Source organism: Dendronephthya gigantea, unplaced genomic scaffold, assembly GCF_004324835.1.
Source record: "Dendronephthya gigantea isolate DGI-Jeju-01 unplaced genomic scaffold, DenGig_1.0 000001F, whole genome shotgun sequence".
Lineage (NCBI taxonomy): Eukaryota > Metazoa > Cnidaria > Anthozoa > Malacalcyonacea > Nephtheidae > Dendronephthya > Dendronephthya gigantea.
In genome coordinates, this window is record NW_021163011.1 from 1,433,385 (window position 1) to 1,457,119 (window position 23,735).

The 23,735-nt window shown below is 36.7% G+C and overlaps 2 protein-coding genes across 3 annotated transcripts in view; one reads left to right on the forward strand and one right to left on the reverse strand.

Moving 5' to 3' along the window:
- LOC114523476 (protein unc-80 homolog) overlaps positions 1-17,416 on the forward strand; it is a 32,503-nt gene extending 15,087 nt beyond the window's left edge. Inside the window, exons 17-43 of one of the 2 annotated variants that reach the window (XM_028544423.1) lie at positions 150-218; positions 762-800; positions 935-1,000; positions 1,232-1,319; positions 1,812-1,936; positions 2,299-2,373; positions 2,454-2,558; positions 2,709-2,753; positions 3,470-3,657; positions 3,837-3,915; positions 4,058-4,108; positions 4,542-4,628; positions 4,991-5,098; positions 5,643-5,759; positions 5,922-6,079; positions 6,330-6,487; positions 6,808-7,019; positions 7,600-7,679; positions 7,835-7,958; positions 8,198-8,270; positions 8,434-8,489; positions 8,733-9,006; positions 13,360-13,584; positions 14,373-14,468; positions 15,184-15,272; positions 15,688-16,943; positions 16,998-17,416. In XM_028544423.1, the coding sequence (XP_028400224.1) occupies positions 150-218; positions 762-800; positions 935-1,000; positions 1,232-1,319; positions 1,812-1,936; positions 2,299-2,373; positions 2,454-2,558; positions 2,709-2,753; positions 3,470-3,657; positions 3,837-3,915; positions 4,058-4,108; positions 4,542-4,628; positions 4,991-5,098; positions 5,643-5,759; positions 5,922-6,079; positions 6,330-6,487; positions 6,808-7,019; positions 7,600-7,679; positions 7,835-7,958; positions 8,198-8,270; positions 8,434-8,489; positions 8,733-9,006; positions 13,360-13,584; positions 14,373-14,468; positions 15,184-15,272; positions 15,688-16,935 (4,035 nt within the window). In that variant the 3' untranslated portion in view covers positions 16,936-16,943; positions 16,998-17,416. Of the gene's footprint in view, positions 1-149; positions 219-761; positions 801-934; positions 1,001-1,231; positions 1,320-1,811; positions 1,937-2,298; positions 2,374-2,453; positions 2,559-2,708; positions 2,754-3,469; positions 3,658-3,836; positions 3,916-4,057; positions 4,109-4,541; positions 4,629-4,990; positions 5,099-5,642; positions 5,760-5,921; positions 6,080-6,329; positions 6,488-6,807; positions 7,020-7,599; positions 7,680-7,834; positions 7,959-8,197; positions 8,271-8,433; positions 8,490-8,732; positions 9,007-13,359; positions 13,585-14,372; positions 14,469-15,183; positions 15,273-15,687 lie in introns of both variants that reach the window. The other variant, XM_028544415.1, reaches the window with a different exon arrangement.
- Positions 9,013-13,353, reverse strand: LOC114523490. The gene is made up of 2 exons (XM_028544436.1): positions 12,035-13,353; positions 9,013-10,575 (listed from the first exon to the last, which is right to left on the reverse strand). The coding sequence occupies exons 1-2, from the start codon at positions 12,160-12,162 to the stop codon at positions 9,741-9,743; spliced, it is 963 nt and encodes a 320-aa protein (XP_028400237.1). The 5' UTR covers positions 12,163-13,353; the 3' UTR covers positions 9,013-9,740.
- Positions 17,417-23,735: the final 6,319 nt, after the last annotated feature.

A 23,735-nucleotide genomic window follows, 5' to 3' on the forward strand; every position in this document is an offset into this window, starting at 1 on the left:
GTCATTTTCAAGTTAATGCATGTGTATTTTTTAATGACAAGCGTCATACACCGTGTACAATTGTTGGTTCTTGCAACATCGCTGCATGGTATTACTTTATGTTTATTTCAAGTATTGGTTTCATCAATGTCTTTTTTCTTTGTTTCCAGATTGTACCGAGCGTTCCAAAGCTTTATCTAAAGGATCTCAAGTATTCAGCCAAGAAAGAACATTGCGAGGTACAAAGTTGGACTAGACTTACTCTTATCTGAGACCTGTCCTATTTTTCTTATCCCTAACCGCCCTCCTCGAAAAATCATAGCATTGGACGTGAAGGATTATGCGAGTGCATCCAACGGCCCTGTTTTTATTCCTTCCAACATAAATTTAGTCGTATAGCTACTGTTACTCATCGATGGAATGGTGGTGGTGTGATAAGCAAATCCAACTACGATTTGAAAACTGAACGACCTTGCCACAAATTCTTATGACGGTGCACGTCATGCTACATGCATGACCCAATTACACATACTACATCTTCTTTCACCGTGTTTGCAATCTCCATGCATTCCTGATTATTCTATAAACTAGTACATTTCAGTTAAAAACTGCAACATTATAATAAGTAAAAAGTGTTTCTTCTAATCTAAAATATCGTCCCTTGTGGGAATGCCGTATCTGAAAAAAATTTTTTCAACGCGTATCTGGCTCGGTTATTTTAAGTGAAGTTTTCCTCGTGCAGAAGAAGTAGTGTTAAATTTTGCCTGTTTATATAATTATAGAGAACACTAATGGTCACTGCCAATACACCAGGAACGAAGGTAAGACAAAGCACAGTACTAGTGGACAAGTGTTGAGCGAAGTCTGCGATTGGCACACCACCATTAACCACTATTGCATATTTATCATTCCATGCATTTTAATCATACTTAGTTGCACTTCTCCATGATTGCAGAAAATTGTTGTGACTTGTCCGAAGCCGGATACAAGAACAGAAAATGAAAAACTGACAGTGCGAGAGGTGGGTATAGCCTAAAAAGTAATACTAAATAGTCTATAGCTATATTTCAGAACTACTACGGCAAATACCGAAAAGTTATAACTGCCATTTTATTTTTATACCCACCCAATATTTAATATTTGGAACCTTATTTCGGTAGTTTGTTGTTTTGTTTTTTCAACTGCTGTCCTTCATTTTTGCTTTTTACGCTAACAGAGGTTTAAGGAGACATTAAATTTGTCTTTTTTGCAGGATATGACCTTTGACCACATACTACAATATTGTACGGCAAAATGGTCTTTGGACAACCCACATTACCGTCTCGTGGATGCAAAATCAGGTAAATTTACCCTGCTAGCCTCCTAGTCAGTATACCGAAGCCAGCCTGATGATTTGTCCTGCTATGGATGCTAAGATATTTTGGTGTTCATTGACTGTGAAAACAATAAATTTCTACAGAAATGAATAATTATAATAACTGGAAATTTACATATAGCAGGTGAAAATTGTCAGGCTGGCTACGCTATTGCTTCTAGTGATGTTGTGCTTAGCTCCGTGGTTGTATTTAGTTTTAGATTTAGAGTATATGGTGATTATTAACAGTTTTCAAATGAGGTTGAAGATGGTATGGAGAATTATCAAGCCGAAGTTTTCCGTTATGAACCAATTTTTCATATCATGTGAAAACCGAATTCAATAATTCGTTGGACATGACAAATCCGGCAACATCAGAGACTGTGAATTTTCTTAAATAAATAATAATCAATATTATTCACCAATGTTTTCATATATATAGTGTCTTTTTGACACTACTTTTCTTTGTATTCCAAAGGTCAAATATTGGAAGGAAAATATCTCGTGCGAGATGTATATGCATTTAAAAAAGGTTTTCCTTATCCACAACTAAAGCTTCAGGTCTTCAAGGAGATGGATGCTTATGTTAAGCGCCAGGAGCAGGTCAGTCAGTCTATACTGTCGCATCTTTTTGGTTTGTGCTGTTGTTTCTAGTTTCTTCCATACAATAGCCAATAAAATGCCCTTTATATATAGTATAATTAGATTTGGGTTCTTAGATCTAGATTTTAATGACCAGAAGACCTTGAAATTTATGACCCTATATATAATGACTATCCAAAAGGTTTAGGTCTTGAATATTTATATCTCGTATAAAATACATGGCTAAAATTGCCTGGAGTTCGATAAACAACAAAGAGTTTACTAGCAAAACGTCAACTCATATATTTACGAAAATGACTTTGTGAGTTTCGAAACTGTGCTGCATAGATCAATTAATCACGATACACTCTATTTTGCTACAGGCATTTATTTTTAAATTGGCGGAAGTCGGTCGGCTGTATCTCACTTTGGGCATTTTGGAAACGGTTCAAAACTGGGTAGGTTTGTTTTGCATGCTTAAGAAAATTGCAAGTTAATTTCAGTTTTTAACAGGCTTTTTTTTTCAAAAATTACTTAGCATCATGTGAGTTTCCTGCATTCGGAGCTGAGTAAACAAATTGCGTTTCCGCGAAAAGCTCTAGACGTTGATTTTGGTTTGTATGAAGGAGGTTTAAAAGGGAGGGTAAGTGTTACACTTAAACAATTTAGAATCTGTTCACCATCATTGAAAAATTCCAGTCATACTTCTCTCATAAATAGTTATGTTATTAGGAACAAACTACATGAGAAGTTTCCATGCATTTAAAAATTATATTTCTATATTACATTCTAGCAACTTTGTTCAATAGATGGCATTCACAAGAGAACATGGATTAAGGTACTGTATGCATGTGTATAAACATCACGCAGCCTAGCTATTCAACTAGTTGCTTATACTTTCAGCAGAATAAGGTTTTTCAGTTGGTTATATGCCGTGCTAAATACCGTCAACACTAAAGCTTACAATCTAAAGCTCACTCATCCTCAAACTCAGTGGGTTAATTCATTTACCTCATAGCGATTCCTTTGCGGTATTTCCTCTCGAATATAAGAGCTTGATTTTAAAAGTTTTACGTTAAATCTTTCCATTGATTAAGAAACGACAACCAATTTTTATGTCACACTCAATATTAAAGTGTGAGCGTGAGTGAGCACTTTGAATACATGCAGGTGTGAATACATGCATATATAGCTTCGCAGCTTTTTTATTTTGTACGTAATAAATTATATGGCAGCAGGATGTTACGCGGTGTGGCCAGATCTGGTAATTTTAACAGAACCCTCCCCCCAGAATTACCAAAGTTATATACCAGAAGGTGGCATCTAACTAGATTTTGAGCAGCTTTGGTTATAAAATATTCATGCATGGTCACACTGATGTTACGTAACAGAAAAGGACATCTGTATTCTATAGCCCCAACATATCTTCTCATTATATACATTTCTGTGCAATTTTAGTCGACTGAGCGCTTTAACATATGATTTCAAAAAACGACACGTATTCTTTCACAATTTATTGGCGTTAACGGATAACTTCATCTTTCTCTTTTTTAGCTTTTGTCCAAGTTATTTGAATCGATGACCAGTTCGTTTCCATGGGGAGACAATGATCTTCATCTGTTTCTGAATGTCGTCAACGGTGCCCTGTTGCTTCAATGTGAAGATTCGTCAATGTTGAGATTCTGTCTTGCTACATTGATCAACGCCGCCATTAAATTCACCGATATTTTCGCTATTGACGGGTATGGATTTAATGTTCAATTTCAACAAATTCCTCGAATATCCGGTGTTAGTGTATGCTCACAACGGTGCGCCGTCTAGTATGTAGTGTATTATTTACGTGGCTGAGGTTAACTTTGGAAATGTTTAAGCGCTATTCATAAGGTGTTATCTTTCATTCTACTCATTATTATCTATTTAGCTACCACCACATTTTACCAACACTGGCGCTACTTTATTCCCATCACGAAAATAACGAAATAGTGTGCAATGCTGTTGAGGTTGGTTGGTAGTTGATATAAAGTTGCTAGTTGATATAGAGCACTCCAGTGTGTTCAGTTAGAAATATTCGCGGTTGTGTTGAATGTTTCAAGGTTTCACTTTGCCCAAACCTACACATCATTGCCTCTTTCTCTTCCATAGTTTGTCATCAGTCAATTTTACGTTCTTCATCAGAAACCATTTCTTCTTCAAGTAAGTTCTTCATTTCTTGTCGAAAGTTACTAGCATCGTATATCGGACTATAGGGAATAACATACATACAGTACACTATCATCAATACAGCTTGCATGAATTAATAAACCGTGATCGTGTATTGCTGTTATTTCAGATACGTTGTTTTGACTGGCTGATCTTTATATAATCGAATGCATGGGTCCACTGGATGCGCAATTTAGATTCATTTATTGGACTGTCGCTAAAAGCTTGTTTTTTTTTGGGAGCGGGGGTGGATATGGAATTATTTAATATTTTCAAATAAACGTAAAAACAATTGCTAAAAAAACAACTTTCGAGCATAAGATGAATATATGAATTGCCCTGTGTTTATTCTAAATTGATGTTCAGGATAATTCCGAGACGCTGGGCCATTTTGCTTCGTTGTTGACTAAAGTTTTTTTCGTCTCAGTTATTTGCCAGCGTTGAGCCGATCCTACTCACGGAGAACGTCAACAAAATGCCCGAACACTCCGATGAAATGGACGAGAGTAACATGGTTGGTTTCAAATTTCTTATCTTCTTTTCAAAAACTATAGAAGAGTACGTCAGTGAACAGATCAGCTACTAAGAGAAACTGTACTACAGAAACTGCATGTACCCTATTATTCAGGGATCTCTCTATTGCAGACAAGCTACCACATGAAAACTCCTCTACCATGCAGCTAACATAGGAAAAACAGAAACTTTTTAATTAAATTGACCTTGTGTCTCAAATGAGTAGCAGCGTTTAAGATTAGTAAATTAAATGGTCTAAGTTTACGTAACTTCTTCAGTCATAGTGCAGTTATGTTCGACATTTTTCTGATATTTTAAATTCGTTTACGTCATAGGATATATCGCTACATATTACGTTTTCAGATCCTTCCAAAATGTTTGTTTGCAATTCTATCATCGTTGGAAAAGGATGTTCCTGATTCACTGGATCTTTTAGCGTTGGTGGACGCCAAAAAACCATTAAAACCGTTGGTAAGCGTGAAGTTAAACATTTCAATAGAAGCGCTTGTCTATCGCATAGTTGTAAAGCCTTTGTGTAAAGACAGAGAGCGACATAGAAATGACCAAAGAATGAAAGAAGCATCATGCAAATTCGTGCAACTAAATCAGAGAAGGTGTTTAAGAAAGAAACAGAAATTAAGGAGGTTGTTAAGCTGTATATATGTGAAATGATCTATAATTTTTGTGCAAAAAGGAGAAGACAGTTATCTTTCGTTTAAAATTCGATAACATGGATGCATGCATGCGTATTACTGAAAAGGTGATCACTGCATGTCCTTTGTTGCTATACATGTGAAAATGAAATCATAAACTCGTTATGACTGTTGTAATTCTGCATGGTGAAAAAGTACCCCAATAGGACATGATATATTATTTTACCGTGCACATAATGATTACGTGAATAAAAGGTAATTAATATGAAAATAAGAACTTAAAAACTCCTAAGAACTAGGTCTAAATTAAGAGTTGAAAAAATATGCGATTCTGCATGCATAAACGCGAGAGCTTTTTTTAGGATTCCTGCTATGAAGGAAAACTTGACGAAAATGAATGCAAAATTGATATCGCTATTCGCCTTTGTGTAACCGTTGTTGCTTTTTCACCTGAATCCATTCGAGCTACACAAATGTTGGTAGGTATATGCTTTGAAGAATCACCTTGAGGATATTTCGAGCCGTTCTTTGCTCGTTTGAATTTCATTTTCAGAGAGTTGCTAAACTTCGAATTTTTAAAAAGGTCTATTTGTCTATTATCGGCCTTCGGTAGAAATGCACAAACTTAATTTTTTTTCTAGGTGGTTCTTTCTACCATATTGCCTTTTTATTTGGAATATGTAAAGAATAATGATGCCCAAGGCGAAAGGAAAAAGGAGTCAAAAGACGAACTAACAACACTACAATCTTTGCATTGTTCTGTCCAAGTTTTGCTAAAAAGTTGCAACTCTTTGCGAAGGTATTATTATTGAATGATGTGATAAGAAACTACCCAATCAAATTTTATTATTGATATTCATGAGGGATTTAAAAAACCAGTAATCACAATGATGAATGAATGCTCATGGAAAATTAGGTACTGATGTGGAAAACAGTTACTGTACTACTTCTCCCATCAACTAACGTTTCAAGTTTTGATATTCTATACTACACCGACTAAATTCAACAGTATATATGCATTATATATCTTTTGCTATCGTTACCCTCAGACCGTTCCTGAAGATGAAAGGGATAAGTTCGCCGACTAAACCAAGTAAAGTAAGGGAAGGTTCTACAGGGTCTGTAACATCGCTTAACACAAGCCATGAAAATGTGCGGCAGTCGAGAGCATATACTGATGACGATGACAGGGATGTCGATTCTTTAGGTACTGCGTAATAAACCAACTATTTACTTAAGTAGATCAAATTAAGCTTGCACGGTGTGGTCCGTGCACTCAGATAATTCACCGATGCAGCTGAGTTCGTACGCCACAAAAACAACATTTCTCCTAGCTTTATAATTTAACTATTTATATTAAGTAAAAAAAATATTTAAGAGCCTATTAATATTTAAGTCGCTAGTTCGCGACTTTATTTTTTTTATACTTAATACTGCATATATCATTCTATTGGTCGTGACTTGTGGACAAAATAGGCTCTTGCAGGATTATTGCCACTTATTTTGAAAGAAATTTTCACCTCCTAGACCAGCAGTTTAAACCATTCTTGACCAAGTTCAGCACGCAAGATGAGGGAGAGCAGGTCCTGGACTCGCTTTACGAATTCCGTACTCCTCGCAATGCAATTCTAATCATTGCGTCTGAATTCATCAGCACGAGCAAGAAGCGTCTTCGTGAGATGAACGGAAAGAATAATGCGCAAATTCCGAACCTAACACTCGATAACGAAAGTATCCAGGTAAACAAAATATTTAAACTATTTTTTCATTCCATCAACTACGTAAAGTAATAGAAAGTAATCGACTATGGTTACAAGTAAGTAAATGGATCGATGCATGCAATTTTACTATACTGCAGTTGATATATTTGTGGGCAACACTCGTTAACACAGTCATAAACGGATGTTGCACCTCTCCGGCAAAATTTGGATACCTACCCCCCCCCCCTCCCGCAAAAAAATATAGATGACCAAAGACAGGGTCCAAATTAAGATTCTACGAATCACATCAATATGACATTGTTTAATCTTTATCATTTATAAATTATATTTCACAGTAAAAGCAAAAGTAAATATATAAGTAAAGTAAATAGAACTAAAAATCTCCCTTACCTCAATTAACTATTTTCAAACGTCGAAAATACATAAAAACGAATTATGTCGCATTTCAGAGAATTCAAAATTGGAATATTTTCGGAAAAGATTGAATCCACTTTAAATCTCGATGCAGGCCCGAAACTAAATCTTCATGAAAACCCGTCCTTGTTGAAAGTGATTAAATTTCAGTTTTCTTGACCGCATTTTAACATCTTTAATTTAGGCACTGTGTAACATTGCGCATACGTTGCTGAAACTTTCATTGACAGATACTGTGTCTTTGGAATTAACAGGAGTACAAAAGTAAGTTTTTAACCTTGTTGGATTTGGTTATGTTATTGTTGCTTTGGTGGTGTCTTTCTACATACTACGTTGGAGTATTAACTCCATTAACACAACAAATGAATATGCATGCATTACATCACAACGGTTTTATCATTTCACATATTTTCGTATAGATTCATGTTGGAAGCCTTGCCAAACATAGACTGGTCTGCAGAGGAAATTCTTCCCGCGTTAAACCTGGTCCTTAAGAGAATCAACACAACTTTCACGAAAATCACTGACAAACCAGATCTTATGGTAAGCTAACCTAGTTTAATCATACAGACAGTGAGATAACGTTTCGTGCTACGTTTTTGAAGAGGTCAAGAAGAACAATATTTCGACACAGAGATGGCCTTACACCAATGGGGATGGAGTTTAGGGGGAATGGGACCTCCGGTGGCTGAGCCACTCTAAAACGTTTAGCAGATAGTTAAAAGAACTAATAAAAATATACAATACAATACAATACAATAATCGTCAGTATTTTTATTTAGAATTTCTTTTGGCCATATCCTTTATTGTTGCACCGAAGTGAAAACTGGAATGTTACAGAGGTCTTACTCAAAGGTATATCTTACAGAAGTATGTTTATTATTTACTGATTAAAAACGGCGAGTAGTTATCTATATACATTCTATGAATTCCTTGCTGTTTACAAATTAGAATAGAAAGGGAAGACTTTAAATATAGACTTGAAATAGAAAGGGCATGGTTGTTATTTTTCTTACAGGTCTTTACCTAACCATCTCGAGACAGTTGTCGGTAACAACACTTCCTTTAACCAAAGTAGGTAAATTATTCTACGTGCTGAAAAGTAGGCACTTATTAAATAAGACTTTGATTGAATATAAGCTAGATTGGGTCGAGTTCATCGATAAGAATATAAGTATACCCGCGATCCGACCTTACCTGTAGTAGGTACTTTATAACCTGCATTTCGTCTTGAGATTAATCTAGTTTAGCCATCGTGTGATGTTTCTGCGTATTGTCTGGGTTTGGTTAAATTTGTCAATTTTGCTGCAATTCCAGGCCGTAGTCGCGACGTGTATGCGTTTAGTCCTCCGTGAACAAGTCAGCGAAAGTGAGAGCGACACTGGCTTTAGTCACTACCCCCCGCCTTCTATCACCTTCTGTCAACTCGTGGTGAAGCTGGCTGCAAGGTTGATGTTTTCATTGAAAGACAAATATTCGTTGAAAGACCTTTGTGGTGGAACAATGGAGTTTGGCAATTCCGATAGAACACTGCGCGTTCTCGTTCACATTTTGCTTCCATTATGTATAAGACTAGGTACTGGGAGTAAAGGTAAGTCACTAAATTATCTTACTTGCATGTTAACATGGAACGGATGAATTTAGGAAGATCATTAATGATTACGTATGCTATAGTGCTATCAAATCCTGCATGTGTGCTGCGTGAAAAGATTTTATTGACAACTTGTAACAAATCTTGAGACAAATTTCTAGAAGTCTGTTTTCTAGCACAGACAATTCACATGCAACAGTTTTGCAAGTTTGTTCACTCAAAGTCTGATAGTATAATAATAGTATAATAACAGAAATTCACTCATTGAGTAGCTGTTAAAAACTAAACTATGATGCATATAACATAAAATTGAAATAGTAAATTACACGTATTTAAGATTAAAATATTAAAATATTATAAAATCAGCTATATCTTAAGAGAGTCATTATAAAAAGTTCAATTGATGATGCTATTGGACTGTTCCTGAACCGTTCAGTCTTAAAATGGTAATTGTAATACAGTTCACTGTTCTACTGATGCACCCATAATTACACAGAAAAACCGGCACGGATCTTTTCAGAAATTTGGGTAGGATATTGAACTGGTAATTGTAATGTAACAATCCTAACAAACCACGAATAATATTCTTTCAAGAGTCATGTGATTGGCGGAAAGGACAGCGAAGCGAAGCTGTAAATGTTTTTTATTGATAAACGCCCCAGAAAATCCTGGGTGTAGTTTAGATTCTTCGTATAAATGAAGTCGTATAAATCAGAAGAAAATTTCTACTCTAGCTATAAATTATACACATAATACATGATTACGATTATGGTACAGATTGCTGCTTCATTCTTCGTATTTTTCAAGCTTCCACTCTTCTGTGACATATTGTCGATTTCTTTGTTAACTTTTGTAAATTTCTTCCATGCCTTTGAAAATTTTCTGTTCGTCGAAACTTTGAAATTTCTCAGCTGTGTCTGCCCTTTATTCACATTCGACCTCAGGTTAGAAACAAAATTTTGCAGGCTTAGTATTCGCGAGGTTAGGTTACCTTCAATACTTTTAATCTTGGTGTTCGTCGAAACATTGAAATTTCCCAGCTGTGTCTGCCCTCTATTCACATTCGACCTCAGGTTAAAAACAAAATTTTGCAGGCTTAGTATTCGCGAGGTTAGGTTACCTTCGATACTTTTAATCTTAGTGTTCGTCGAAACCTTGAAATTTCCCAGCTGTGTCTGCCCTCTATTCACATTTGACCTTAGGTTAGAAACAAAATTTTGCAGGCTTAGTATTCGCGAGGTTAGGTTACCTTCGATACTTTTAATCTTAGTGTTCGTCGAAACCTTGAAATTTCCCAGCTGTGTCTGCCCTCTATTCACATTTGACCTTAGGTCAGAAACAAAATTTTGCAGGCTTAGTATTCGCGAGGTTAGGTTACCCTCGATACTTTTAATCTTAGTCTCCAACGTAGTTTTTGTTTGGATAATCAGGTCATTAAATCTGGCGTCAATTTTGTCAATTTTTCTTGCAAGTTCTTGAATTTTTTCACATGAGTTGTTACCAAAAGTTTTTGTCTTTTTTCGAATTGAATTAAGTTCGCCATCTTCTTTATTTAGTTTAGTATTGTTTCTATAAAAAAGCAGGCATTTAGAGATGTAGACTGTATAGAGTTCAGTCGGATCGGCATGTTTTTGCGTTAATGCATTCAATTCACTTGACTTATTATACAGGGTGTATCAAAAAAAAGGTAATCCAACTTCAACACGCTATTGTACGTGAACTACTCAGTCTATGAACGATTTTTTTTCACTTTCGGAAAGATCAGGATTTTAACTATCGGATGACATGTTTTTAATACGAAATGGTGAAAAAGTGAGCACATACGAGGCTGATAAAAAATGTTAGTCGCAATCGCATATTTTCACCTTTGAGCCTAATTAAAGCAGTGCATAACAAAAGAAAAGAGCAATTAATCACGAACATGTCACAGCTTACACTGGTTTTATGCCGCATTGCTTGGAATGTTCTCCTGATGTGATTTATTCCTACTTAATATGCATATGCGGTTAGTTTATTCAAAAGCAAAATTCTTCAATTAATCCCAAAGAGAGTTAATTTTCAATGGTTTTAGTCCCAACTCTCAGAGGTGAAAATATGCGATTTTGACTAACACTTTTTATCGGCCTCCTATTTGCTCATTTTTTCACCATTTGGTATCAAAAACATGTTATTCGATAGTTAAAAGCCTAAACTTTCGGAATGTGAAAAAAATTCGTTAATAGAATGAGTAGTTCACGTACAATAGCGCACCAAAGTTGGATTACCTTTTTTTTGATACACCCTGTATATATAGGTACGTCGTACATAATTGATCGTACATGCCAGACTTGCGCACCATATTTAAGCGTTTGCCTGATAGCAGCGATATAAAAGTTTCTCATTTCATCAGAACTTGCACCATATGATTTGAAAACTTTGAGAAAAAAAATTCTCTTCGCAGGCTTTGTAACAATTTTTTTGGTAACTTATTACTCGTTCACATACATCAAAAGAAGAAAATCGCACATAAAATCGCGGCAAAAATCGCAAGTGTAAAGCCCGTTTTTCACTTGCGATATTTTTCGCGCGAAGCGACTTTATTCTTTTGTATTTGAGCAATTTGTTCCTGATGGTTGCATTTGAGGCCTCTGGAACAAAAGTAAAATGTCGATTCGCGCAAAGAAAACCGGCTTAAACGGGTTGTATATATAACTGTGGGAGCGAAAGCCCTGCCAGCCTCTTCATCGCCCTTTCCCCAGCAATACTGTGTTCATGTTATGTTAATTATGCGATTGTCGATCGAAGTGGATATTATATTGAATTGCTCTGTATACATGTTGACCGTTGGCGTCCATAGATAATCTTTTTGAAAGGTTTCAATCGGTCCAGATCTCAAACAGAGAATATACATAGCACCGGATTTGTTGTCTCCATTGGCCCTGCAGCGCTTCAACGACCCGAGGTTAATAACGCCGAGTCGTCGTCTTGTTTATAAACAGTGAAGCTGCATGATGAATGATAAAAAATCAGATTTGAAAGTCAAACTTACCTAATAGTGAGCACTATAGCGGTAATCGATAATGCTATAGCAATAAACAATAAAGTTGAGCGGCCTCTGTTGTAACATATGAGCGATATTTTTCTGGCTTTGTGTGCTACTAAATTTTTAGTAATCATTATGTACAATTAGGTAGACACAGTTTCGTCCTTCTCTTGGATCAGCCAAAAACGAAAAGCAGCGATTTCCAAAAAAGCTCACGATTCGAATTCAACTACACCGTTTATTTACAACAGAACGGTAAAATATGATTAATGTAGGCGGATTTGACAGCGAATGGCATTAAATATGTATAACAATTCATTATCGTCTAAAGGCATTCAACGTCAAGCAATAAACGTACAATAATATGAATAAGGTGGCCAATGAAATCTAAAGGATGTCTCAAAAAAAACGAAAACTATTGAAATCGCTCATTGACATTGTTAAAATTCGAATGCCCTGCATGTTCATGAGTTTTAGCCCGTGGGAATTTAATGCAAGTTATAAAAAAGCTAAATACGAAAAATGTGAAATTGTGAATATGATTAAATTTAAATTAGCCTTGTTATTGCTTCGAAAGAAAATGTACAGCTGACCGCGGAACAACGAGTGTTTATTGTGATAAATTATACAGGGGGGGGATATCAAGAGGAGGGGGGTAATACATATTTAAATTTTGGTATTGAATATGAGCTTAATGCAATTCGCTGTAAAATCCACCTACATTCATATTTTAATGTACTGTTGGTCGCTGGCTCGCACAAATGATACCTCGTTTTCCCATTATGAGTAATAAACGGCGTAGCACATGTTGCGCACCTTACTTTTTTAATTCGCCCCCTGCACATTTAATCGTCAGTTGACAGAGCTTGTTTCTAAGACAACTAAGCTGGAAGACAAAAAATTCAACATGCTGAAGGGTTGTTAGATAATTTAACAAATTTTTTGTTAGTGGTATTAAAACGAGCTTGCCGGTATAACATTGTTCAATGAAATTATTTCACTTTGTCTTATTAGTGAATGCTTGTTCTTTTCGTGCCAAATGCGCATGTTCAGTGATTCTAAATGCGTCAATTTTCCAATACATTCAGTAATTTTAATTATTATTGCGGCTGAAAAATTACATAACTAATCGCGTTCGCTATTTCCATATACAACAACATTTTAAGGGGATCAAGAAGGGGCCTCAAAATCTCCATGTTTTCAAATATGATAACCTGATACTTTAATGTGTGCAGCATTGGAAACTCATATAGCCTCTGCTTGTACCTTTTAGAAGTTTTACGTGTATAGTTAATGATGCTATGTTAAATAGTTATGTACTTTGTCTTCAGATCAACCAAGAGCATCCAAGGAAGACGTATCATACGCTGTGTCTTGTTTTCTCAACATTATTGTCACACCATTCGTTGATATGAGTCTGTCCGCTCATCGTCTCTCCTGTTCCATTGTGGTCAGCGGAGCAATCGGTCCTTCCTCGCCTTTCGTGCAGCGTGTTTTGCCAAGAAAAAGTGACGCTGCTGGTTTCTCACAGTCCATTTATAGTGCTGCGTATTTAGGTAATTTTTCCAAACTAAAATGGTGGATGCGTAGATGCATGGTGACGTGGAACCAGGTTTAAACCTATTTTCCATTTTGTCCTAATTGTCGCGAACACGTCATTTCCATCGATTTAAATTAGTCCGGGTATAAGTTCATCTTGTTTTCTGCATTCAAATCAGTCATTCTTGTCTGCACAATGGCAATATTCTATGCCATCAACAACCTTGTCCGTCTTTGGTAAAGAATATATATATATAGAGAGAGAGACAATGAATTCGCTGAGGAAGGCGATTGTCAATACTCTCATTTCGAAGTTACAATTCGATCAAAATGATCTTAGGTACAATGCTTCTCTGCATTTGTTCCGTGGGTAAATATATCGGATCTAAAATAACCACTATCCGTGCATGGGTTATTATCAGCTCTGCTATAAATGTTAGCTGTGATTTAGCTCAGCGCTAAATTTACAGTTAAGACCAATTCTCAGTTAAATACTCGTCGAAATGTTGTGCTAAGGAGAAAACCCCCTATTTTTATCTACCCCTATTTTTATCTGCCACTAAATCAGACAGTAACCGCGACGGTGGTTCACGTTAGATTTTGCTGGGCACATAGAAAAAAATTGATCATGTTTGACAGCGTAAAATATTGCCTCTGATGGTATATATACAATGCCGCAGAAAAACCTATACCACAGACTTTATATCTATTAACCAAGCTATCGGTAGACATATTTATCAGCTAATTTATTTGCTCACGTGTGCGTCAGACCTAATGTTTCAGGCCTAATGTTTCTCTTTTTCAGGCTTAAAAGTTATGATCATTTGTTTTCCTTACTTTCTCGCAAGTGAGTGGCGAACTATCGCATCTGTGCTAAAGGAAGCTGTCCTGCATGATGCAGGTAATTACTTAACTTATGTAGCTACCGTGAATAAGGTGCTCATTATAAGCAGCAGCACAATGTTTTCATCTGTATTGATGAACTTTTCCTTTTTTAAGTATAGCTTAATGCAAAAGGTCGATTTAGAGAGAGTACATCACTTAGCTAGGCTACATTCAGACCGGCACTGGTGCCCGTCCCTTTTTCTGCCTAAGTTGAACATTAAGCTTCCAAATTAAATTGGGCACGGTGTCTAAGAACGGACGCTACAGAGGTACTGTGCTGGATGTTTTATGAACCAGTTTTGGCTTTGGGCACCGGTGCTGAACACTCAGCCTGAATGCAGCCTTAATCATATTAACGAATCCACTCGAACGTGCAATGGCTTAACGCAACCGCTGAGGGCCCTCCGTCAATAGTCAATTTGTGGCCCGCCTTTGCTCCACTAAAAATGGTTGAATTTACGACTTGCGTCTACGCAAAGCAATCTTCACGTACATGCATATAGTGTGAATATAAAACAAATCTATATTACTATGCTTAGATTATGCTTCCAAATTTCATAATATAATATTAATAGGCTGCATATATGTCCGTTGATAGTAATTTCATTTTCTTGTCGGGGGGCCCTAAACCTCTGAGTCCCCCGTCAGTCAGTTGACACCCTGAGACCCCCAAGTGCCAATACGCGAAATAAGATAACTAGCGATAACAGGTGGACTTTGTTTGTTTTTAGGAAACGAACCGTTGTTTGAGTTTCTGGAGTTCATTATTTTACATCGTTCGCCCTTGTTTCTGTTGTTGTTACCGATCCTACGTAGCAAGGTTTGTACCCAATTATTTGTTTGTACCCCTGTTTTTAATCCTTTTTTTGTTTCAACATGGATGATTACCCAGAGTCCATAGATCCACATGCATAATACATCTACGTATACAGGACTTATATTCCTCTCTTGAAAATCGTGCACGCCCTCGTTCCCTGCCAAAATTAAATTTATTTTTTTTATTTGGAACGAACAATCACTGACATGCATAAATTTCACCGACGTGTATAGTTTTCAAGACAGGCGAACTTTGCCTGTACTGATTCATGCATGCGTAAAAAATGACATTGGAAACATTTCATTTCATCTACCTGTCAGATAGCGTATATGCCTGCGTCGCTGTAAAAAATCGAACACGGGCGTACCTATTACCACATTCGACTGCCTCAATTGACTATAATGTAAATTATGTTTAGATTCCTCTCTTAAAGCCTGCAAACCCTCGCGCAGGTGCCCTCAAAGAAGACCTGGTTAAACGGTTGGAGAGTCCAACCCATCCAACGCCATCGAAAGAAGAGTGGATGCAACGCTTCATCCAGGACCTTGGCGTCCTCACCGGCAGTGAACAAAATGACATGTTTTTCTGCCGTAATCCAAGCGTTTCTGCAACCCGCACCAATTGCAATACCGTTATTGATGCAGAATCGTTGTCCGACGCCGAGTCGGCGCATGTAACTCAATCAAAAACCGGCGAGGTATCTGGTTCCCCTACTAGAAACGTTCCATTAGAAACCGGTGCAAGGGAGTCGTTGGAGGTTCCTGAACGTAGTCGCAAGCTATCCAGCAGCAGCAGAAAAGGAAGCATTGACAAATCGATACGCAAAACAATGAAAAAGAAGGTTAGTTTTGATAAAGGTCAGTCCTATAACCTTCTCGAGGCATCGAAAGAAGAGGCCGAGGCTGAGAAGCTAGCGGTACCAAGACATAAACGATCTCTTCCGCGACAAGAAGTTGCCGTGGATCTTGAATCACCGATTAGCACCAAGAAACTATCTGACGACTACCCAATTCTTGCTTCCAAGGAAAGGTCGGTCGCGAACGGACAAACCTTGGTTTCTGCGCCTAATGACGCCAAAGGTGAAAGTCGTCAGAAAAAGAGAAAACTGGGAAAGAATAGAAAATTTGCAAACGAAAACGCCACTCTGGATAGCTCACAATCCAGCGAGATGTCTAGTTTCGGTGGAATTTCTCAGGGGGGTGCAGATAATGATGTCAGTTGCGAAACGAATTCGAAAGATGGATTCGGGATGACGATGGCCGTTCCAAATTTGGTTGTTAAGGCTACAATAACAGAAAAATCCGATTCTTTTGTGTCAAGCACCGATAACAAAGTCGAGCAAGCACAGACCAGTTCTAATGTGCCTGGCACTGCTGGCTCGAAAATATTAGAGGAACCTGAGAAAAACACGTCGAATAAACCAGAGTGCGATAGTATCGGTAGCAGTAGTGAAACGTCCAGCCCAATGGTCGAGAAAAAGCTTCTTCAGGAATCCCTGGATCCTGACGAGACAATGTTCTATGGGAAATCCTCCAACTTATTGTTACCTCCTTCCGACGATGGCAAAAATAAAAAAGGTGTTCTTCGTAAACTACAGGGAAAGAAGAAAGATCGCACTCGTTGGTCGTGCACTGAGCTTGATAGCTCAAAAGAAACCAGCTTGTAAAAAGGATGTCCCACGTGCAGCGTGTACTTGTCATATTTGGGAAGTTGTCACATAGTTAAAAAGCTATTACCAGCAGACAATTTAATAAAATACAAGAAAAAACACACTCCGAAGAATAACATCTTGTAAACTCAAAAGATGAGCTATTGACAACAAGTCAAACGTTTTACGGTGATATTTTGACTTTATTTCAAAGTATTTCAAAGTCATTATCAATTTAGAATAAACTATTTACAAAATACAAAGAGACAGGAAGAGATGACGTGATAGCGTAGCACTCGTTAATCTAACATCATTGTTTGTTAATAGTGTAGAGTTATATACATGCACCATCACATCATCTAGCTCTTCCGGGCCGTCTCTTTGAGTATAGTATAATGATCGCAAGGCTTGTATAAATGATATATTGAGTGACTTTGAAACTGCAAAAGTTGTATATTTATATAAAAAATACTGGTGGTGCATCTATATAGATATATATATATATATATATATATATATATATATATATATATATATATAATATATATATATATATATATATATATATTAATATATATATATATATATATGTGCATCTTTTACTTGTCTGTAGGGGCGCACACTCAAAATTTTCTTAGGGGTGGGCTAAATATTCCGGCAGCCGAATTTATATCAAGAAATGAATTCAGTCCCGCAGGTCACAGTTGATAAAACTCAATAATTGTGGATAATTTGAATTTATATATTTAAAACCTTGGCATGGTACGGCTAGGTAAGCTTAGGGTGGTGTCAACTGTGTTAGAGAGTGCGCCCCTGCTTATTAGAAAAGTATGCTTATAAATATTTATATCAATATTGACCGAAAACAGAAAATACTTTATCAGAGGGAATATAAATAATTACATTAATAAATAAGCTTTATCGGATTTCTGCTGAACTGGTTCATCGCTGCTCACTCACCCAAATCCGTCCAGCTAGTCCTGTTCATCAAATAATGCAAATATTTGCGGATTAGCCAAAATAGATGGTCACATACACATTTCAAATGCTAGTATATTTCGCGCCAAACACTTGGAACGACGACAAATAAACAAAAACAAGACAAAACATAGGCGAATTGTCAACTCCGTCGCTCACGCCATCAGCAAGTGCGTTTATTTGTAAAAAAAAGAGCACAAAGTCTCTAACACTTTTAATATACAATCTGAGTTCATTGATTGCTGCATTGAAGACCTAAGCTTCGCTGTCAGTTGAATAAATTATTTTCATGGGTTATTGCGAATAAATTATGATTCCCATGATCTGTCGCCAGGCAACAAGAGACCACATGTTTGATTTTGACATGCATGCAATCGCCTGAGTAGATTTAGGCCAATGCACGAAGATGGTATATTATTCAATATTCTTACTTACCTTGATGCAACGTTATATATTTTATTATTAAAGCGCCTGGGTGCGAGGCTGATAAATATCAGTGTTCATGCAGGGGCCGGTTGTATGAAAGCCGGATAGCGCTATCTACCGGATAGTGTTTTTTCAATCGTTTCAAAATGGCCTGTTTTTTGGTATAACTTTGATTAAATCTTAGTATTCCTAAATCGAGGATCCTCTTTAATAATTGTTGGTTCCACAGCTGACATTTCATTGACATTCAAATACTTTTTGAAAAATCACTATCCGCTGAATAGCGCTATCCGGCTTCGATACAACCGGACCCAGGCTACCAAAACAAAGGCCGAGCACAGATGAAATGGGTGCGGGTACCCCGCCACTATTTCCCGCAAATTCACCACCATTTTTGTTCGAAAGTAATTTGTACGATTTGTACTCTTCGTGCAGTTTTATAAATATGGATAGTGACAACTATCTCGCCTTGCCGGATTTTTACAGCAGGCATCAGATGTCGCCGGTCCAAAGTATTGCTATACTGAAAAGCATTTGAGATAATACAAAATATAACAGATTCCTTGTGTTTTTGATATTACCCTACTTGATAATATTTGTTGTTTACTATTATCAAACAACATAAATAAAACAACACCTGGACCATTTTTTCAAGCAACCCCGTCCCTTACGCCGGAGTAATTAATTGTCATTCTCATCTGTAGCAATATTTGGAAATTTGAAATTTTTATTCTTCAACACTCGTTTAACTGCATGCATGCAACATTTAAGAAATTTATTTTCCGTGTACCTATACAGTTGTAGAAACACGCGTGGGAGTTTGGGAGAACGAGCTCGAGGGAAACAAGTATCAGTATATATCCATACTGTCTCAATACTACATCAACACTACATTCATAGTAATTCAGTGCCTTTTTTAAGAAATTTTCACTGGGGGGCAATGCAGGAAAAAGGCGAAACGAAAAATGAGCCGACGAGGTTTGGCGAACGCGCGAGACAGAAGGAAACCTATGTTTAAATGCAAACAATAATTTTAACTCTTTGCAGTTATAGTTGTACAGCATTTAGGAAAAAAATTTGGCCACAAAATCTCTTTGTTTATATGTTTCAAGACATGGCCTTGCACTGCGTCGGTCTTTTTTGCTGCATGAAAAAGGATACAACGGCTGGCCTTGGGTCATATAAAGCAGTAGAGACACCGTTCCAGGCAATAATCATTCTATCATTTAATGTTTTCTTTGTGACGAGGTTTAGAAAGCTAGCATTCTATTCAATTATAATTCTATGAAATCTATCGCTACTGTGAAATATTTGTCGAAGAACATTATGCATTACATGCAAGATGGCTGTGGAGAAAGCCGTATGGAAGGGCATAATCTCTTTATCATGCAAGTAAATCAACAGCAATTCTCAGAGCAATCATGCATGAGCAATACGGTGTCGTAAACGGGGGCAGAAATGTAGTTACTGGGGGGGCAAATGCATTCTCTGGGGGGGCAATTGCCCCCCCAGATATATAGTTAAAAAAAGCACTGCATAGTATAGAAATGGCGATTTGTGTGGATATTAAAAACTTCCTTGCTATTTCAAATTCATTTTGAAAAAATTTCCAATGAACGATGATGGGATTATCCGCCGGCTTCAGATATAAACAGTATATAGAATATACAATGAATTAGGTTTTAATATATTATATGCTCCTGAATTTTAGGGAGTGTGCCCCTGAAATGTGCGATATCAGAGCAGATGTTGCTACATATGTATTATTTTCGGCAAATAGAAAATAATAAAAACTGACCGAGAAGTCAAGCCATACCCTTTTCTATAATAATTGTCGAATTACCCCAGTTTTCAAACTCATTGGCATCCAACAGACATCCGCATCTATCAACAAATATTAAACCTCGTTGGCTGTGTTCGCAGATTGCTGAAAACGACCATTTAAATTATTCACGAATTGCCATGCATTTTACGTCATAGAAACATGAAAGAGAGCATAAATGTTGTTCGCCTGGAGACAAGCACGGGTAAGTTCACATCGATGCATGTGTATTGTGTTTTTTATGATTGTCTCGAAGTGTGACGCGTTACTTAAATCGCGCATGCATACTGCAAATATAATCTGAAAAAAGTTCATGATATATTTATTTGTTTTATCAGCATTAATTAGTGTTATAGACCTAAAATACATTTGCGTTTTCGCGGTTTATTTGAGCCGCTGGCCACCAGACTTCCCACTGACCTGTTTTTGCCCATAACCTGCTGTGTTTTGCTATTACAAACGCCCGATCATTTCAAAACATCGAGTTCCTAATTGCAAGGCATATTGCCTGAGCCCAAATTACAGCCAACTACAGTGTATTGATGCACATGTCTTTATTCGCGATTCTAAATCAGTGAACACGCATGACGATCATTTCGCTATTAAAGGAAACAATATGTATACGGTTCATCACTAATAAACCGGTTTGAAACTTTTTCGTGCTTGTATAGTTAACGTATAAAGAATGCATGCGACAGTAGAAATTAGCTCGCTATATAGGTATATATATAACTTTATAAGGCTTATTCGCGCGCCGCATGACAACTATTAAATTTTTCAATTCATAATAATGGTAATAATAATTCATTAGAAATCAATACTGCAGTTTTAGCTAAGTATAATATTGGACAGCTAAAAATACGCTTTGCAATATATTATACACAAAATGCATGTGTTGGAAAAAATGGGCGGACGCAAGGTTTTTTATAAATCGGCCTTTATCTATTTTTTTTTCGCTTTGCCTTTTGAGTACAAGATAGATATATGTCAAGCAGATATATTCTTTTTAGGCTCATGTGACCGTAGTTGGCACACGGAAATCATAAAGCATATAAAGAATTTGTATATATACCGAATTTATATCACCAGGCACACCACACATTCTTTATAGTTTTCTCAAAGATTCTGCATGGCAAAATGCATGAAATAAGACGTGCATGGGTGCTGCCCATAATATGCAGGAAACTTTGGATTTGTAATGACCGATCCTTTTATATATAGCATATTGCCTTATAGTTGCATGGAACTTCAAGTTTTAAATCCTAAAGGCTTTGTTGTGATGCAATTTTCCTTAATAATTTTAAGGGAGTAAGTTTGTAAAGAGTGTTCGAAATTCTAGGAAAACGTTAGCAGATCGTTAGAAATGTTTGACAACTTTAGATGCCTTGCTGAAGTAGAATTAATTGCATTATAAGTTGCAAGGAAAGTTGCATAATAGTTTAACAACGCGGCCTTATAAATTAAAGGGTAATTTTGGAACAAATATGATCTATAGCGATATAACTTGGTAATACTGCATGAGTAATATTGTTTTAGCTCCTGAAACGTAACACTCTAAGTTCATTTACTTTTATGCAAAATTCCGACCCTGCAACTGCATGTGACTATGAAAACACTGACAGTTTGCATGAACTGCGGCTTATATTGCACTATCTAGTGTTTTCAAATGAAGTATTAAACGAGTGCATGTTGTATTTCATTCTATAGGTTTCTTGAATGATCTGACATAGTCAATAAGTCCATATACATGTAGCGTTTGATATTCTCTACCTATATATAACCAGGGAGCAGCGTGGCGGCGTCTTTAAAGAACTTAATTAGCATCAAATGTGGTATAATAACTGCCTAAAATAGACAAAACACTTCTCAAAGAAGTGAGAAGTGTTTTGTCTATTTTAGGCAGTTGTTATACCACATTTGATGCTAAGTTATCCTATATATAGTTATATAGTTAACTAAAATTCTTTATAAAAAGATGGAAAAGATATAAATTCGATGTCATTATGGTATCATTCGTCAGTAAAAACATGCCTAAATGCATGCATAATTGTCATCACTGACTTCGGCACTCTCCACGTCGTCTTGTATGTATATTTCGTTAAGACTAAAAAGAGTGCTCAGAGCTATATTATTTAAAATCTTAAAATTACAATGATTGTTCGTTATATACAGTAGGAGGCAAAAGTTTGAGTCCAGTGACTGTATTTCTTTGTTTCAGCAGCATATATTAATATTCTACAGAAAACCTTACCGATAAGTGAACTAGAAAAAAGTAAACAAGTAAACAGAAAAATACATGCTGTACAACAACTATGAGATGTTATGATATTCATTTTTACGTATTTTAATGTGCAAACATGCATTTACATGTCATTGCTTAGTTCCCTCTTTTTTGCTCTTGAAATGACCTTTATTCTTGCTCGCATAGATTCCATAGGTTTTTTAATGTCACACGTTCAATACCTTGCCAGCATTCGTTGACCACTTGCCTCAAGTCAGCCTGGCTGGCGGGTCTGTGCCTCGCCCTCTTCCGGTTAAAACGGTTCTACAAGTGCTCCATAGGTTTTAGATCTGGAATATGAGGTGGAAAGCCATGACAACGAGATCACCAGAATGAGTTTGCTTCTAAACGATTTCTGGCACATAGAAGATGTGCATGTGCTTAGGGTGATTATCATGTAGTTAGACGTGCGATCATCTTTGTACCAGATGAAATTCCATGTCCTTGAAGAATTGGATGATACTTTTCTTTAATTAGGATCCTATTATATCTTTCAATATTGCCAAACCGAGCATGACCAAAGCAGCTAAAAGTTTGCTTGAGTAGGATTTAGTTTCTTCGAACCTCTCCAAGGTTAGTTGCATACCACCTTTTTAAATTCTCACTTCTTCTGCGATCTTACGAGGAAAGAATCCTTCAATACTTAATGGAACTATTTGTCCTTGTGCACCATCACTTTGCCCTTTTTCCTACCCATCTTGGGCAGTGTAAAGGAATGAGAACTTTATTTTGTTATAATTTAGATCATTAGGACCAAAACAGTGTGCAATTAATATAGTTTACAGTACTGAAACACTAGCACGCATGTCTTAACTCCAATACGCTGCCAGGATTTAATACTGGAATTCTACAACGACTGGACTCAAACTTTTGCCTGCTACTGTATATAGATATACATATATATTTATATATACACAGTACAAGACGACGTGGAGAAAGCCGACGTCCGTGATGACGCATGCATTTATTGCAAGTATTTACTGACGAATGATATAATGACATCTATATAGCTTGGTCACTGGATCAATCATGAATAAACGGAAAGTCCGTGCCAGCAAGTCCCCTGTGCGGGGTTAACTTTCAATGCAATTATAAGCCGCGGTACACCGCCAGCCAGCCACTTTGCCACTACTGAACGCCAGGTATAATTCGTGCATTTAGTTAATTCGGTTACGACCTATGATAGGAAGATTTCATTTCACTAAATTTATTTGTTTGGCGTCTTGCGGGGAAAAAATGAAAAACATTTTGTCACGCGTTTCCGTTCATTTCGTTCTGCAAACTAACTACAGTTAGATGATAAGGTTAACT

Excerpts from the sequence above, each read along its gene's own strand:
- LOC114523490 (XM_028544436.1), bottom strand. The coding sequence starts at position 12,162 with ATGATTACTAAAAATTTAGTAGCACACAAAGCCAGAAAAATATCGCTC. Across the intron at positions 10,576-12,034 it reads GCTATAGTGCTCACTATTAG|AAACAATACTAAACTAAATA; the intron begins GTAAGTTTGACT and ends GCTTTTTTATAG.